The sequence below is a fragment of the Pteronotus mesoamericanus genome, unplaced genomic scaffold (assembly GCF_021234165.1).
Source record: "Pteronotus mesoamericanus isolate MK-2021 breed Mesoamerican mustached bat unplaced genomic scaffold, CSHL_Meso_final scaffold_174, whole genome shotgun sequence".
Lineage (NCBI taxonomy): Eukaryota > Metazoa > Chordata > Mammalia > Chiroptera > Mormoopidae > Pteronotus > Pteronotus mesoamericanus.
This window is the reverse complement of record NW_026555309.1, coordinates 18843184-18860465: the sequence shown is the minus strand read 5'-3', so window position 1 is coordinate 18860465 and position 17282 is coordinate 18843184. Positions and strand designations below refer to the sequence as shown.

General features: G+C 34.3%; 1 protein-coding gene across 4 annotated transcripts in view; it reads right to left on the bottom strand.

The window, feature by feature from the left end:
* Positions 1–17282, bottom strand: part of VPS13B (vacuolar protein sorting 13 homolog B) — a 673385-nt gene that overhangs the window by 370076 nt on the left and 286027 nt on the right. For all 4 annotated transcript variants that reach the window (XM_054590316.1, XM_054590313.1, XM_054590314.1 and 1 more), the window contains exon 23: positions 11527–11761. In XM_054590316.1, the coding sequence (XP_054446291.1) occupies positions 11527–11761 (235 nt within the window). The remainder of the gene's footprint in view (positions 1–11526; positions 11762–17282) is intronic.

Below are 17282 nucleotides of genomic sequence, written 5' to 3'. Positions count from 1 at the left end.
CTTAACAATCACATGCAAAGGGATGACAATGGATCCTTACCTTACTCCATACACAAAAATTAACTCAAAGTAGACTAAAGACTTGAACATATAAGACTCCTACAAGAAAACATAGGGAATAAGCTTCTTGACATTGGTCTTTGCAATCTTCTTGGGGGTTTGACACCAAATGAAAAAGCAAAAAAAGCAAAAAATATAGAAGTCAGACTACATGAAACTAAAAAGCTCCAATAAAGAAAAGGATACGATCAATGAAATGAAAAGGCAACTTAAGAAATACAAGAAAGTATTTGCAAATCAACTATCTGATACTTCCTTTAATGTTCAAAATATATAAAGAATTCGTACACTCATACAGCTCAGTAGCAAATACACACACACTCTCTTCCCCCCCCCAATTAAAAAATGAGCACACAATTGGTGAAAGACAAATAACATAAGAGAAATCTAATGAACAAAATAAAGCAACAAAAAGAAATTGAACTCAGGACATGGAAAAATGGAACATACTGACAGTAGGCAGGGGGAAGGGGGATAATGCTGGAAAGAAGGGGAAGGGACTAGTCAAAGAACATGTATGAATGACCCAAGGTCAATGGTTTGGGGATTGACTGTGGGAGGGAGGTGTGGGATGGGCAAAGGAAGACAAAAAAGGAAAAATTGGGACAACTGTAATAGAATAACAACAAAAAAAAACCCATGTGTGTGCAACATACAATTGTCCCTTAAATTTAAAGTGGCAGTAGTGATTCTTAAATCTGTGAATATCATGACTTTTTCTTTAAAATACACCACTAAAAGATACACATTTTTAAGAAGAAGAAAAAATGTTCTTAATCTTTAAAGAATAAACCATTGTATCACTATTAAGATTGGCATATTTAATAAAAAAATCAAGATGACAGAGGAGTGGAAGTCATACTGACTTCCTCCTAGGACCAATCTGGAATAACAAGTAAATTGTGAAGAAATCACCTGGAACAAACAACTGAACAATAGCCAGAGAGGAGCCTTTTAACCTCAAACAGAAGAATCAGCTTTAGCACAGCCTGTCTGGTAAGGAGTGCAGTGGAGACTCAAGAAAGCGGGTAGGGTGCCCACAGGCGGCAGCACCAGAAGGATACCGAAATGGCCAGTTGGATCCCCTGAGAAGAGTGGGTTCTAAACCATAAGCAGGGATCACCAGGCTATAGCACCAGAGCCAAAAAAGTACACAGATAACAGCCAGCTGTGAAAAGCAGCAAGGATGCTCTCTGCCAGAGACAAGCGGCTGGAGACGCAAAGAGCCATTTAAAGGGCCAATGCATAAATGTTTATTGGCAGCCACCTACCCTGGTCTCCAGCAAAGGCAGGGGCAGAGTGGGCTGGAGACGCCTGAGGAGAGACTGGGGAAGGAGGCTTTGGGGAGAGAACTGGGAGAGTGGCCGGTGGGAACCTGGTGCTGACTCATCCCCCAAATGGCAGCAGCCATCTGGCTCATGCAGAGCACTCCCCTGAGTGGCAGCAGCATGAGAAGACCCCATATCCCCACCCTCAGGAGAGACTCTGCCCTGCCCTGTGGTGTCTAAGCTGGCCTGCTGAGTGCAGAGTGACTAGAGTAACAACTGAAAGAGACAGACACAGACCGGAGATTCCTGGAAGCCTCAAACAGACTACCAAGGTCACAAAGGGTCACATCTGACATCATCAGGGGCCGATCTAGAAAGAAAAAATAGCGGTCTCCTACCATAGACGTTCAAACCACAAAGTCAGGAGCTCAAGACAGACCAATTTAAGAAGAAGAAGGGGAAGGGCTGAGGGAGGGAAGGAGGGAGGGGGCAAGGGAAAGTGGTGCAGGGGAGGCAGAGACAAATGTATTTGAAAAAATAAATTAAAATTTAAAGGGAAAAAAAAAGCAGAAGCAAAAAAGAAGATTCTCCCAAAAAGTGGGAAGACAAAGAAACACCCCCACCCAGTCAAAGGGAAAGGAGAATCCCCAGAAAGAGAAATAAATGAAATTGAGGCAAGTATACTATCAGATATTGAGTTTCAAACAAAGGTTCTAAGGAAGCTGAATGAGCTCAGTGAGCTCAGAGAGATTTACAAAAAACTGCAGGGAAACTATGAGGAACTTACTGCAAACTATATCAGCATAAAAACGGACATAGAAACTATCAATAAGAGATAAGAGGAAATGAAGAATACAATTTCTGAATTGAAGAACACAGTAGAAGGAATCAAAAACAGGCTAGATGAAGCAGAGGAACGAATCAGCAAGCTGGAGAATAAGGTAGAAAAAAGCTCCCAGAAAGAGCAAGAAAAAGAAAAAAGACTCAAAAAGAATGACCAGGCACTTAGGGAAATGCACGACAACCTGGAATGTAATAATATCCATATAATAGGGATACCAGAGGGAGAAGAGGAGGAGCAAGAGACAGAGAACCTGTTTGAAAAAGTAATGATGGAAAACTTCCCCCATTTGAGGAGAGAAAAAGTCACACAAGTCAGGAAGCACAGAGGGTCCCATTCAAGAGGAACCCAATGAGGCCCACTCCAAGATACATCATAATTAAAATGGCAAATATCAAAGACAAACAGAGAATCCTAAAGGTAGCATGGGAGAAAGAGGTAGTAACACATAAAGGAGGCCTGATACAGCTAGGAGCTGACTTCTCAACAGAAACACTGCAAGTCAGAAGGGAATGGCAAGAAATATTCCAAGTTATGAAAAGCAAAGACCTGCAACCAAGACTGCTCTACCCAGCAAGGCTCTCAATTAAAATGGAAGGCGAAATAAGGAGTTTCTCAGACAAAAGGCTAAAAGAATACATCTCCATCAAACCAGCACTGCAAAATATGCTAAAGGGACTGCTTTAAGATAAAGAAAGAGAGTCTATGAATACCCTGTTCCTTTCACAGTTCCCAATACTTGGTATTACCAATATTTTTTAATAAGTGTTAATCTGTGACAATGATGTGTTATATCAATTGTTCCTTTATTATTTGTTGAAACTAAACCTGTTTTTGTATATTTATTGCCTATTTCTATTATTTTTTTAAAAAGTTTTAAATGGCTTTTTGGAATTCTTTATCCATTTATCCATTAAAGGTTTGTAGAATTTTTTTCCCTGAAAAAAACCCCAAACTATTAACCCTTTCTAATTTAATTGTTTGAGTGAATTTTTTTTATTTTTTCAAATACATTTGTCTCTGGCTTCCCCCCACCACTTTGCCTTGCCCCCTCCCCCGATCCTTCCCTTTTGGTTTTGTCCATGAGACCTTGCTACCCATTCCCTGACCCTCCTCTTCCCTTCCTTTTCCCCCATCCCCCGCTTCCCTCCATCCCTCTTGTCTCTGTTCATTTCTTTTCCTTTCAGTGCTGCTAGTCTTATTTTCCTTGCATCTTTGTATTGTTGGTTAGGTTCCGCTTATAGGTGAGATCATATGGTATTTGTCTTTCACCCCCTGGCTTATTTCGCTTAGCCAACAATGCTCTCGAGTTCCATCCATGCTGTAGCGAAGGGTAGTAGTTCTTTTTTTCTTTCTGCTGTGTAGTATTCCATTGTGTAAATGTACCATAGTTTTTTGATCCAATGATCTACTGATGGGCATTTAGGTTGCTTCCAACACTTGGCTATTGTAAACGGGGCTGCTATGAACATTGGGGTGCATAGGTTCTTTCGAACTGGCATGTTGGGATTCTTAGGGTCTAGTCCCAGCAAGGAAACCACTTGATCAAAAGGCAGTTCCATTTTCAGCTTTTTGAGGAAATTCCACACTGCTTTCCACAGTGGCTGCACCAGTCTGCATTCCGACCAACAGTGGACTAGGGTTCCCTTTTCTCCACAGCTTCACCAGCACCTGTTGTTTGTTGATCTGTTTATGATGGCCATTCTGACTGGTGTGAGGTGGTACCTCATGGTGGTTTTGATCTGCATTTCTCTGATGGCTAGTGATGCCGAGCATCCTTTCAAATGTCTCTGGGCCCTATGTATCTCTTCCTTGGAAAAGCGTCTGCCCAGGTCCTTTGCCCATTTTTTGATTGGATCATTTGTCTTCTTGGAGTGGAGTCGAGTGAGTTCTTTATATATCTTGGAGATCAAACCTCTATCTGATGTATCATTAGCAAATATATTTTTCCCATACAGTTGGCTCCCTTTTCATTTTACTCATGTTTTCTTCAGCCGTGCAGAGGCTTCTTATTTTGATGAGGTCCCACTTGTTTATTCTTTCCTTTATGTCCCTTGCTTTAGGAGACGTATCGGTGAAAAAATTGCTGCGTGGGATATCTGAGAGTTTCCTGCCAATGTTCTCCTCTAGGACTTTGATGGTGTTGCGACTTATAGTTAAGTCTTTTATCCATCTTGAGTTTATTTTTGTGTATGGTGTCAGCTGATGATCAAATTTCAATTTTTTGCATGTAGCTGTTCAGCTCTCCCAACACCATTTGTTGAAGAGGCTATCATTGCTCCATTTTATGCTTCTGTCCCCTTTGTCAAATATTAGTTGCGCATATAGACCTGGGTTTATTTCTGGGCTTTCTATTCTGTTCCACTGGTCTATGGGTCTGTTCTTGTGCCAACACCAGATTTTTTTGAGTATAGTGGCTTTGTAGTATAGTTTGATGTCTGGTATTGTGATCCCTCCTACTTTGTTTTTCTTTCTCAAAATTGCTGCAGCGATTCGGGGTCGTTTATGGTTCCATATAAATTTTTGAAATGTCTGTTCTATTTCTATGAAATACATCATTGGTATCTTAATAGGGATTGCGTTGAATCTACAAATTGCTTTGGGTAGTATGGACATTTTCATGATATTAATTCTTCCAATCCATGAGCACGATATATGCTTCCATTTATTTGTGTCTTCCTTAATTTCTTTCTTCAATGTTGTATAGTTTTCTGCATACAGGTCTTTTACCTCCTTGGTTAAATTTATTCCTAGGTACTTTATTTTTCTTGTTGCTATATCAAATGGTATTTTTTTTTCTGATTTCTTCTATTTCATTGCTGGTGTACAAAAATGCCTTTGATTTCTGAATATTGACTCTGTATCCTGCTGTTTTGCCAAATTCACTTATTAGGTTGAGGAGTTGTTTGGTAGAGTCTACAGGGTTTTCTACGTACACTATCATGTCATCTGCAAACGAGGATAGTTTTACTTCCTCCTTTCCTATTTGTATGCCTTTTATTTCTTTTTCTTCTCTGACCGCTGTGGCTAGGACTTCCAATACGATGTTGAAAAGAAGTGGTGAGAGCGTACATCCTTGTCGTGTTCCCGATCTTAGTGGGAAAGCTTATAGTTTTTGCCCGTTGAGTATGATATTGGCTGTAAGTTTTTTATATATGGTCTTTATTATGTTGAGGAATGCCCCATTTATTCCCCTTTTTGCTGAGTGTTTTGATCCTAAATGGGTGCTATACCTTATCGAATGCTTTTTCTGCATCTATCGAGATGATGATGTGGTTTTTGTGTTTTCTTTTATTTATGTGATGTATTACGTTTATTGACTTGCGTATATTGAACCATCCCTGCATCCCTGGGATGAATCCCACTTGATCGTGGTGGATAATCTTTTGAATGTATTGCTGGATGCGGTTTGCCAATATTTTGTTGAGGATTTTAGCATCTATATTCATCAGTGAAATTGGCCTGTAGTTTTCTTTCTTTGTAGGGTCTTTATCTGGTTTTGGGATTAGGGTGATGATTAACTCTTTTTTAGATGTGTGGCAAATACTCTCCCATTCTATTATTTGTCCTTTAACTTTTTTTATATGTCTATTACTACATAATTTTAATTGGGTTTTTTTTTTTGGAAACATTATGTCTTTTAATTCACTTACTGATGATAAAGGAATATATAGCTATCATGTATCTTCTACATTTTTAGCTAATACAATAGTATTGAAGGATTTAAAAAATTAATTCTTGATAATCCAAAAACTGTTACCTAATTTACTTGGAATTCTCTTTTATAAACAATAAAATAGAATAAAATTAGTTAATTAAAAATTTGCAAATGAGTATTACTTTTTTTGGATCATATTTAATTATTTTATTTTATTTTATTTATATATAGTCATATTGTCAATATTTCACTCTATAGCTTTTGGGTTTGAATATTTTACTTCAAGGTAAGAAAAATATTAGTTTGAATTTTCTCCTAAAACTCCCTAGATTCTACATATTGATTTTTAACTCATCTGAATATTTCTTATATAATGTGTGAAATAGGGATCTATATTTGTTTTATTTCAATAGTGGCCCATGCACCTAATTTGTTGAATAAGCCTTATTTTCCCCATTCATTTGAAATACCAATTTAATCATAGGTTATATTGTTAGCCGGATATATATGTTCGTTTCTAGAATGCTCATTATATTTCAATTATCTACTTGATTATTTCTGTGCTGTTGTCATGTTGTTCTAACTACTGAGACTTTATAATGGTTTTAAAAAGTTTAATATTTTATAATTGACTTTGACATTTAAAATAATTAAAATCAATCTGCATTTAAAAAAGAAAGGAAGAAAGAAAAAGAAAGAAAGGGAGGGAGGGAAGGAAGGAAGGAAGGAAGGAAGGAAGGAAGGAAGGAAGGAAGGAAGGAAGGAAGGAAGGAAGGAAAAAGGAAGAAAGAAAGAGAAAGAAAAAGAAGGAAAGAAGGAAGGAAAGAAAGAAAGAAAGAAGGAACTCCTCCCTTTTGCGACAACATGGATGGAACTGGAGAATATTATGCTAAGGGAAATAAACCAGTTGGTGAAAGACACATACCATATAATCTCACCTATAAGCGGAATCTATTCAACAAAATAAACCAAAGGCATGGAAACATGGAGCAGACTGAAAGTGATCAGAGGAGATGGGGAAAGAGGACAATGGTGGAAAGAAGGGGAAAGGACTAGTCAAAGAACATGTATGAGTGACCCATGGACATGGACAACAGAGTGGGAATTGACTGTGGGAGCAGGGGGTGGGTGTGGGATGGGGGGTGGGGGATAAAGGGGGAAAAATTGTGACAACCATAATAGAATAAACATGATTTAAAAATTTAAAAAATAAATAATTTTAAAGTGAAAAAAAGGTTAACTTTATGATATGAAAATTTAATCTCAATTGTATAAAAAATAACATCTACCTAAGTGCACATATTATGCAAAAATTAATTTAAAATATATCACAAATTTAAATAAAAGCATCTCAATACTTTAAAAAGTAAAATAAAAAGTTAATATCTACAGTTTTTTAATACCTAAAAGAGCTTTAAATATCTTGAAATAATCTACTTTCTTCAGGGTATCGTTGGACAATGAAATAACTACACGGTTAAAAAACTGTTTCTCCTTTAGGATTCAATATTGATTATATAATTATACTATATTCTCCCAGGGAGTATAACAAACAGACTTAAGAATTTTCTACTTGATTCTAGCCCTCTCTAGCTGGTATTTTTTAGGTTCAAAATAAACTAAAATACTAGCTAAGTAAGTTCTAAGAAAAAAGTCAGAGAATATAATAACATTTTATGCTTTAAAAATGGAGACTTCTGTATCTATTGTCATTCATAATGTATTTGAAAAGCAAGATGAGAATAAGATATCTTGTCATATGAAAAGGATGAAGAGTAGAAGTTGGCAGGAGGGGGTATAGGAATAAGAGGGATTTTAAAGGAGCACTGAAGAGAAAAAAATAGTGGCACAGTCAGTCCTTTCATTAGAAAAAAAGGGGGTAAAATGTCACTACATCTTTGAATTACTGAGAGGTTCTATTTCTAGCAACATGGCAGGTTTAATACCCCAAATGACCTTAATGCCAAAAGGAAACACAAATAATGTATTTATAATGTGCTTATATATAGCACATATGAGGCATAAAATTAATATAGCTTGGTTTAAACACACACACTCACACACAAAATATCTTCTTACATGCATTAATGTATTTCCCAAAAGGTAAAAAGTACTAAAACCTGGGACTGAGGGAAGCCAGAAAACTCAGAGGTAGGCAAAACAAATGGCTTGAGTATTTTCAAAACTGGTGATTTGAACAACCTTGTTCAAAATTAAGAGTGATTAAGAGAAAGCCCTGCCACATAATTGGAAAATCTGAAAAAAATGGGTAAATTTCTAGAAACACACAATATTCCAAAACCGAATCAAGAAGAAACAGAAAATCTGAACAGAATAATTACTATGAATAAAATCAAATTAGTAATAAAAAAATCTCTCAACAAACAAATATCAGGGACCAAATGCATTCACAGGTGAATTTTATCCAACATTCAAAAAAGAATTAACATCTATCCTTCTTAAACTATTCCAAAATTCAATAGGAGGAAAGGCTCTCAAGCTGATTTTATGAGGCCACCATTATCCTAATTCCAAAACCAAACAAAGACATCACAAAAAAAGAAAAGTATAGGCCAATGTCCTTGATGATGCAAAAATCCTCAACAAAGTATTAGCAAACCAGATCCAGCAATACATTAAAAAGATTACTCAGCATTATCAAGAGATATTTATTCCTGGGATGCAAAGTTGGTACGATATCCATAAATCAATTACTGTGATATACCACATAAAGGAAGGATAAAAATCATATTATATTAATAAATGCAGGAAAAAAATCTGATAAAATCCAATATCCATTTATGACAAAAAATCTAAGCAAAGTGTAAATACAGGGTACATATCTCAACAAATAAAGGCCATACATGACAAGCCCACAGCTAACATCATACTGAATGAGAAAAAAACAAAAAGCATTTTCCTTATGATCAAGAACAAGGTAAGGATATCAACTTTCACGAGAGTTATTCAACATCGTATTGGCCCTAACATAGCCCTAGTACATCATTACACAAGAAATAAAAAGCATCCAAATAGGAAAGTAAAACTGTCATTATTTGCAGATGACATGATGTTATATTAGAGAACCCTACAGATTTCACCAAAAAACTACCAAATCTAATAAATAAATTCAGTAAAGTAGCAGAATACAATATTAATATTCAGAAATCAGTTGCTTTTTATATACCAATCATGACGTATCAGAAATTAAGAGAAAACAATTCCATTTCCTACTGCTTCAGGAAAAAAAAAGTATTGGGTTGGCCAAAAAGTTCCTTCCCCCCCGCCATAAGATGGCTCTAGTAGCCCTTAGTTGTCTGTAACTTTATTTGAAATAATATTGGTAGATTGTATTGTGACAGCTGTCGTATCGGTGTGTATTTATAAAAATACTTATCAAACTTGGTGAATTTTTGTGTGGCCATTTTAATATTGAAGATGGAAGACAACACACATTTTTGGCATATTATGCTTTATTATTTCAAGAAAGGTAAAAACACAACTAAAACACAAAGAAAGATTTGTGCAGTGTATAGAGAAGGTGCTGTGACTGATTGAATGTGTCAAAAGTGGATTGTGAAGTTTCGTGCTAGAGATTTCTCGCTGGACAATGCTCCATGGTTGGGTAGACCAGTTGACATTGATAGTGATCAGATCAAGACCTAATTGAGGACGATCAACGTTATACCACCTGGGAGATAGCCGACATATTCAAACTATCCAAATCAATAAAGTTAGAGGTGAAAATGAAGAGTGTGTCATTTACTTTACAGGAAAAAACAAAACGAACTTTTTGACCAACCCAGTATGAAGACTAAATTTAACCAAGGACGTAAAAGACCTATATTGGAAAATTATAATGCATTAAAGAAAGAAATTGAAGAAGATACAAATAAATGTAAGTATATACTATACTGAGGACAGGAAGAATTAACATCATTAAAATGTCCATACTACTCCAAACAATCTACAGATTCAAAACAATCCCTATCAAAATAACAATGGTGTTTTTCAAAGAACTAGAACAAATACTCCTGAAATTGATATGGTACCACAAAAGACTCTGAATAGCTACAGCAATCTTGAAAAAGAAGAACAAAGTGGAAGGTATCACACTACCTAATATCAAACTATACTACGAGGTTATAGTAATCAAAACAGCATGGTACTGGCATAAAGACAAAGACATAGATCAATAGAACAACCCCGAAATAAACCCACACATATATATATTCAATTAATATATGACACAGGAGGCAAGAGCATACCAATGGAATAAAGAAGTTCTAGCCAATAAATGACGCTGGAAAAAGTGATCAGATACATACAATAAAATTAAACTAGATCACCATATACCATATACAAGAATACCATTATTCTTATACCATATACAAGAATAAACTCAGAATGGATTAAAGTTGTAATGTAAGACTCTTTAAAAGTTGTTATACATATATCAGGGAGTTGCAACAAAAAAAAAAATCAACAATCACTTTCACTTACAAAAATTATTCCAGAGTTAAAAAAAAGAGGGAGCACTCTCCCACTCACTTTATGAGGCTAGCATATCCTTACACAATATACTTTATCTGTTGTGATGATAAAGAATTCTCTATAACCAAAAGCAAATAGCAAAGAATGGGTATGTCCAATATGCTAGAGAAATGATCCTTGCATCAAGAAAATACTGAGTAAGAAAAACTCTAAAGAACTTCCTTCTAGCCCTAGAATCCTATAATTTTATAAGACATTCATATTTAATAATCTTAAACATCATCAATTTCTGACAGTAAAATCATGCTTAATTCTGAGTAATCTGAGAAAACTAAATTTCAATTAAAATTTCAATATGGAGAAAATGGGAGAGAAATCAACATCAAGTCAGTCAAAACTGCACAGACTATCTGCTTTTCAGTAACAGTATGAATAGTAATCTTTATGGTATCAGGATTCATACACTTACATTCTAATAATACGAACAAGCTGTTGACCTGTTTAGCACTGTCAAAAATTTATACCTTGTTATTAAAATATAAATTCACATTATTTACTTTGAGACTTAAAACTTTTCCAGGTTCACATACTGTTTGAGACAAATATGTCAAAGTTCAAAAGGGTATGAATTTGCAACTAAAAAGACTGCAATACCAGAAATGAGGTATTTATTAAAGAAAGAGTCATGGCTCCAATCCTCACACAATTATCTACTTTTAATAAATGAGAAATCTATATATACATTATGCTCGACATAAATAATATATTTATTTGAATATTTATATATGTTATAACATAGCCACTCGTAAGCCAAGTGGCTTAAATTAAGATAAACCTATTCAAAGGTCTTAGTTCAGCCTGATGTATACATCTAAAACCAACTTCTTTCACAAGTTAATTTTATCTGTTCAGCATTTTAATACTTATACTATATTGTATATAATCTTTTGTACACAGTCTATTTACATATATAAAAATATATGATTATGATCGAAAGGCAGATGTCAAGAAACAGCAATGCTTAGTTTATGTTCATTTACTCTGTGAATCTTTTTTCAGATGACTTTGTAGACCACTTAGTTTACTTGCATGTAGATCTTTCAATTAGGAGGCTGATTTACATATGCACTAACATATTTTTAAAAGCAAAATTAAAAATATCAGTATAAAGTATAATAACCATAAAATAATATATTTAAATGTACCTTCTTCAAGGATGGGTCTTGGGATGACAAATGGAATATCCTGTAGAGGTTCCATATACTTGTGTCCAGCACTGATAATCTTTATTTGAGGCAAGCAGAGGACAAGCGTTCCTGGCATGCTGGTTTGTCCATGGTACCAACTTCTCACTGTTCCGGGAATGTCACCAGATACAATTGTACTTGGGGAAGGCAGGCTATCATTTGGAATGAACACACAACAAGACTGTACTTCAAGCTAGAAAAGAAAAGTAGAATTGAAATATCTGGATCAGACTAAATTTGGGAGTAAAGAGACCCTCAAACACTAACATCTTTACCAGAATAAACAGGCAAGTAAATAAAAGAATATCACATATTTGAAGGTTTTGTTTTTTGCTATAAATTTGATCAAAATGGCATAGTGACATGAGATGAAAATATATCTGCCTTTCCACAGTTCTTTCCAAGTAACATAATTGAGTTACAAAATGTGCTGGCATAAAAGGTGAGAAAATCCTCCTTCTTTTGCAGTTCATTAGATTTTCTTAGCACCATCTAAGCCCTTAGAACTGACTAGCATTTTATTGCTCTTACTTAAAAAAAATTAAATTAAATTAAAAAGTTCACAAACTGATATTTCTATGTGAATTTGGCCCTTCCTTTTTTACTTTACAGACTAAAATATAAGAAAAAAATGTTTTAAATGTTCAGCTTATATCTGTAGGAAAATATTAAAACTGAACATGTTTATAGCATACTTTCTCTTTTTATATACATGTACCCAAGGCTCAAAAATGCACGCATGCGCGCGTGTATCACATGTTATATATAATAGATACATGATAATGAGGAAAATTCAAAAGACAAAAATCAGAGTGTATTTCTTGCTATCATCATACTTCAAATTATTACCTAAACTGTGGTTTCAGGCTTCCCTAGCCCCAGTATAGTTACTTATGTTGCTAGACCCTTAGAGAGTTAAAAGAAGACTAAGCCCAAATCAAAACTTGACTTCATCTCATCATGGGTTCTTAATTCAAAAGCAAAGTGGGTTAAAGTCTATTAGTCTTAATTGGTTCTTACAAAGTAATATTCTGTACCTAGTTAGTAAATTTCCCAAACAGACTAGCATCCTTGAATTATTTTTAAAATAAAAAATACAACCTGTTAATTTTCTATAAAATATTTGGCATATACAAGTATTATCTGAAAGTATAATAAAAAATAAGATTTGTCTGGTTGATAAATACTTAGATAGTCTAGTAAATTATATTAGCAAATACTATATTTTACAAATGATAACTAAGAATACAGTAACATTACTTCTCTTGGGGCTAATATATTCCTTAATGACAGCAAAACATATGTAATAAGTCTGGAATTCCTTGTTACAATAAATAATTTCCCAGCCTTATAAATAAGCAAATTTAACTAATTTTTGCTTCAACAGTTCTGTGCATGGACAGACTGATGAATTCAGTGAAGAAAGATATAAGTAAAATTTTGCAAAAATAAATGTTCATGGAGTATGAGCTCATTTTTTAGTTCTAGAATTTTATCTTGCAGCTTCGATAATTTAAATGTGTATATGGTAAGTAGTTAATTGATTTCAGATCACCACATATATTTCACAGGATTGCACATTGTCTCAGATGTGTTACATTTAAATTTTTACATTTTTATCATACGTCATTATTGGATGTTCAATCGCACAAGTGAAAATGACACCCTGAGAGCATATTCGCCTACATCAAATTATGGTTCCAGGGTAAAACTATAAAGAATCAGTATTTTACATTTCATGTAGGTATTAATGCTATGTTAAAAAATGCTTTCAATGATGTGAGGTAATTAGTTTAATAAGCTACCATATGTAATTATATACATACAAGCTCTGAAAAACAAACAAATTGCCAAAATTTCCAAGATCAATATATTCCAAAATTCCACTAAATCAGAAATAAATTATTTCATCAAATTTAACAACCCTTCCCAATGCATACAGAATCACCAGTTTTATTATGAGATACATAACAACTTTCTAAATCATGATATATGTTGTGAGGATTTCTTAATGATAAGAACCAAAATATATACATAATCCAAATTGCTCAAACTTATAATGTTACATCTATTATATATACTAAATCCATCACATAAATCTTTTTACACTTTTAAAATAACTGTTAAACTGTATGTCTAAAATTGTGGTTTTAATGTAAAATGTTGAATGATTTATGTAAGTGAATAGAAATCTGCAGCAGTAAATTTTGCATTAATGTAAGGATCTGACAATCCAAGGGAAAGAAAATGAAGTAATCTGCCAGTAAGAAGTCCTCAAACTGGGGGTCAGATCATGTTCATGGAAACCATCTGGTTGGGACCCTCTGAGCCACACCAAACACAAATGATCTTTTAAAAAAATATCCTATTCATTAATGCATCACAGCTGCACTGAGTGTTACTTCATTTTTCCATGGCAACATCCTTTCTGTTTCAAGGATCTTATTTCAGTTTTGGTAGCAACGTGTTCTTTCCCCAATATTGAACACATTCATGTGTTAAAGTGAAGGGATTATTACAAATTCTTGAAGTAGAACCACCTCTATTTTGATTCCTATTAGGTCAAGGGCTACATATCTAAGTATTATATACTGAGAATAAACCAATAAAGTAGAAATTATTCAGTGTTCTTATTTTAATAAATAAAATGAATTTCATGTACTTTTTGTGAAGTTCTAAGTTTATATGACATTTGAAAATATATATGCCTTTGTGTGCCCCCATATGAAATGTATGGTAACCTTAAGATTTTTCTAATTTGTGTGCTCTCTACTGTGATACAACTCAGTTGAAGAGATTAAGGTTTCATTTACATATTAATCTGAATATTTTATTTAGGCCACTGTTCATCATATAGAACACTTTACATAAATGCTCTAAATGCTATACCATATTCTCTGCTCTTTTAAATAATGTTCCTATTTCTTATTACTCAATAACATGTTTTTCTTTAAAACTTGAAACTTTAGTGATAATTATATTTTGCAAAATTGCTAAAGAATGAAATATTCTCTGTGTGAACATTTTATTTTTCAGGAAACACTTTCAAATAAAAAATAAAAATGACCAAACATCTCAGGGTGTAATTTCACTCACATTTTCTTTTTTTACTCATGAATTCTTTAATATTTGCCATGAACTAATCTGGAAGTCAGGAACGCAGAGACAAAAGAAGTGGTCCCAGTGCTTAAAAACCTTGAAACAACAGGGGTGCTAAAATACCTCCAGCCTTACAAAAATGTGCAATAGAACACAGGCTCGCGATGTCAGACACTGCCGGTTTGTTCCCTCTGCAGCCCCAGTACACGGGACAGTGCCTGGCATGTACAAGGTCCTAAACAAATAATTATTAACTAAGTGAACACAATTATTTTTATTAGCATCAGATACAGGTGTTAATTAAAAATAATTGTTTACCACAGAGACAATCTTGTAGGGTAATTTAAAAAACTGACTTGTCAAGAGATTATTGACAAGCCTTAACTGGCTTATATGGTACTTGAGACACTTTGGTACTCACCAAAATCACACACAACGTGGGAAGTAGTTCCCTACAGAAATAGCAGAGCATTATTAGCAAAAAGGAGACAGGGATGCTTAATATGGAAAACACTATACTATACACTCAGAAGACTTCAAAAAGTACAAAAAACACCCGAGAAATGACATAGGACATCAACAGTATCTTCAATGTAAAAGACGAGAAAACTGAGCTTGGCAAACACCAGGGCAGTGTTCTCCTTTATTAGTGAATTCCACGCCAGAGCATTTTATTTTGTCAACTGCATGCCATTGCCAATTATGTGCTTTTCTGGATAAAAAGGTAGTGTTTGAAGTGTAAACACAGGATCTTAGCTAATCAGCAAATAGAGAAAAACTGCAAAGAACAATTTAGTTTATGTTAATCTGCTGTGAAAAGGCCCCAAAACCAAGTTCATATTTTTAAAAAAGTTGTTCAAGAATACATGTAACTATAAAATAATCCACTACAATGAAGTGTGAAAGTTTCTTTTCCCATTGAAAAACAAATATTGTTTATGTCTTTATGCAATTTAAGTCTTCTATTATTAATACAAAAGAACATGGACTTAGGAAATATGAACTTTGGCTTCAAAATCAACTTTCCAGAAACTCTGATTCCAAACACATTTATTTGCTCAAATGTCCACTAAAAGCATAATCCTTTGATGACTTTAAGTTACGATGTTCTGTTCTTTCTGATGACAACTTCAGGGTTTTCTGTTTTATATTTTGATTCATAAAACATTTTGGAAATGCACACTATTCTAAAAAACTCAGAATTTTAGGCCCCGTATTTTAATCACTTAATCAGAATCAAGTTTTATCTACTAACTTTTCAAAACTACATTAATATCTGGAAATGGCTAACTATGTAATATGTATAATACAGGGCCAGGACTAGGGTGAGGCAAGCAAGGTACCTAGATCATAGTCATGATAACCTATGCAAAGATATATTGTTTAATATTCCTATAATTATATGATAATTTATGCCAATAAGCTTTGTCAAAGAAGAAACATCAAACTAAACTGTAAACTTAGAAATGGTTAAGATGGTAAATTTTGTTATGTATATTTTACCACAATTAAAATTTTGTTTTAAAAAAGAAGAAAAAGTGAGGAATATCAGTATCTCTAATTAGAACTAATCCATAATGACATGTAAGATTAACTTCATCGTTGGTGTTAAAGCTAGTGAAAGGACTACGTACACCATCATAAAATAAGCAAAAGAACTAAAAGAATCCCACAAGAATTGGAAATAACCAAAAATTATTTAATCTAACCATTTCATATTGTAAATAGATAAAGTCAAGCCCATAGTTAACATCCAGAATTTGATACCACTGACCACTGGCTCCTAGAAATTCTACATACCCTTGGCTTCCATTAACTCTCCAGCCTTTCCTACTACATTCTGACCAATTCCTTACAGTTTAGAATTGGTATTTCCTGGGCCCACTGCTCTTTAACCTTTACATACTCTTTAAATAACCCACTTTCTTGGTTTTAACCATCTGTATATAAGTCCCGAAATTATACCTCTATTGTGAATCTCTTCCTTAACCTCTAGATGGGAATATCCTACACTCTAGTAGATAGCTGGATATCTTACAGGCATTTCAAATACATGTGTAAATTCAATCTCCCTATTTGCCCACAACACTGCCCAAAAAGCTGCTTTTTCTATCATTAATAGCATCACTATCCACCCAAACATCAAAACCAGAACGTGGAACACCACTTAGCCTCCTTTCTCTTGTTCCCCAAGTCCATTAGTCACTAGGTCCTGCTGAGTGTACCTTAAGCTTCTCAGAGATCACTGTCCAACTTGGCCTATTATCTAGTGTTTTGAAATTATTATTTAACATTCTTTGTCCATTTTTGTTGTTTCAGGTAACAAGATAAATCTGGTCCTTGTTACTTCATCCTGGGCAGAAGAGGATGTTCTCCAGTATGTGTTATATTGTGGGATATTCATGTGACCTTACAAATATCATAAAGATTTATTTTTTTTAAACCTTCACCCGAGAACATTTTTTCATTGCTTTTACAGAGAGAGGAAGGTGGGGAGCAGAGGGGAACCGATGTGAGAGGGAAACATTAATCGATGCCTCCCATGCATGCCCCAACAGGGGATCAAACCCTCAACCTAGGTATGTGCCCTCACTGAGAACTGAACCCACAACCAA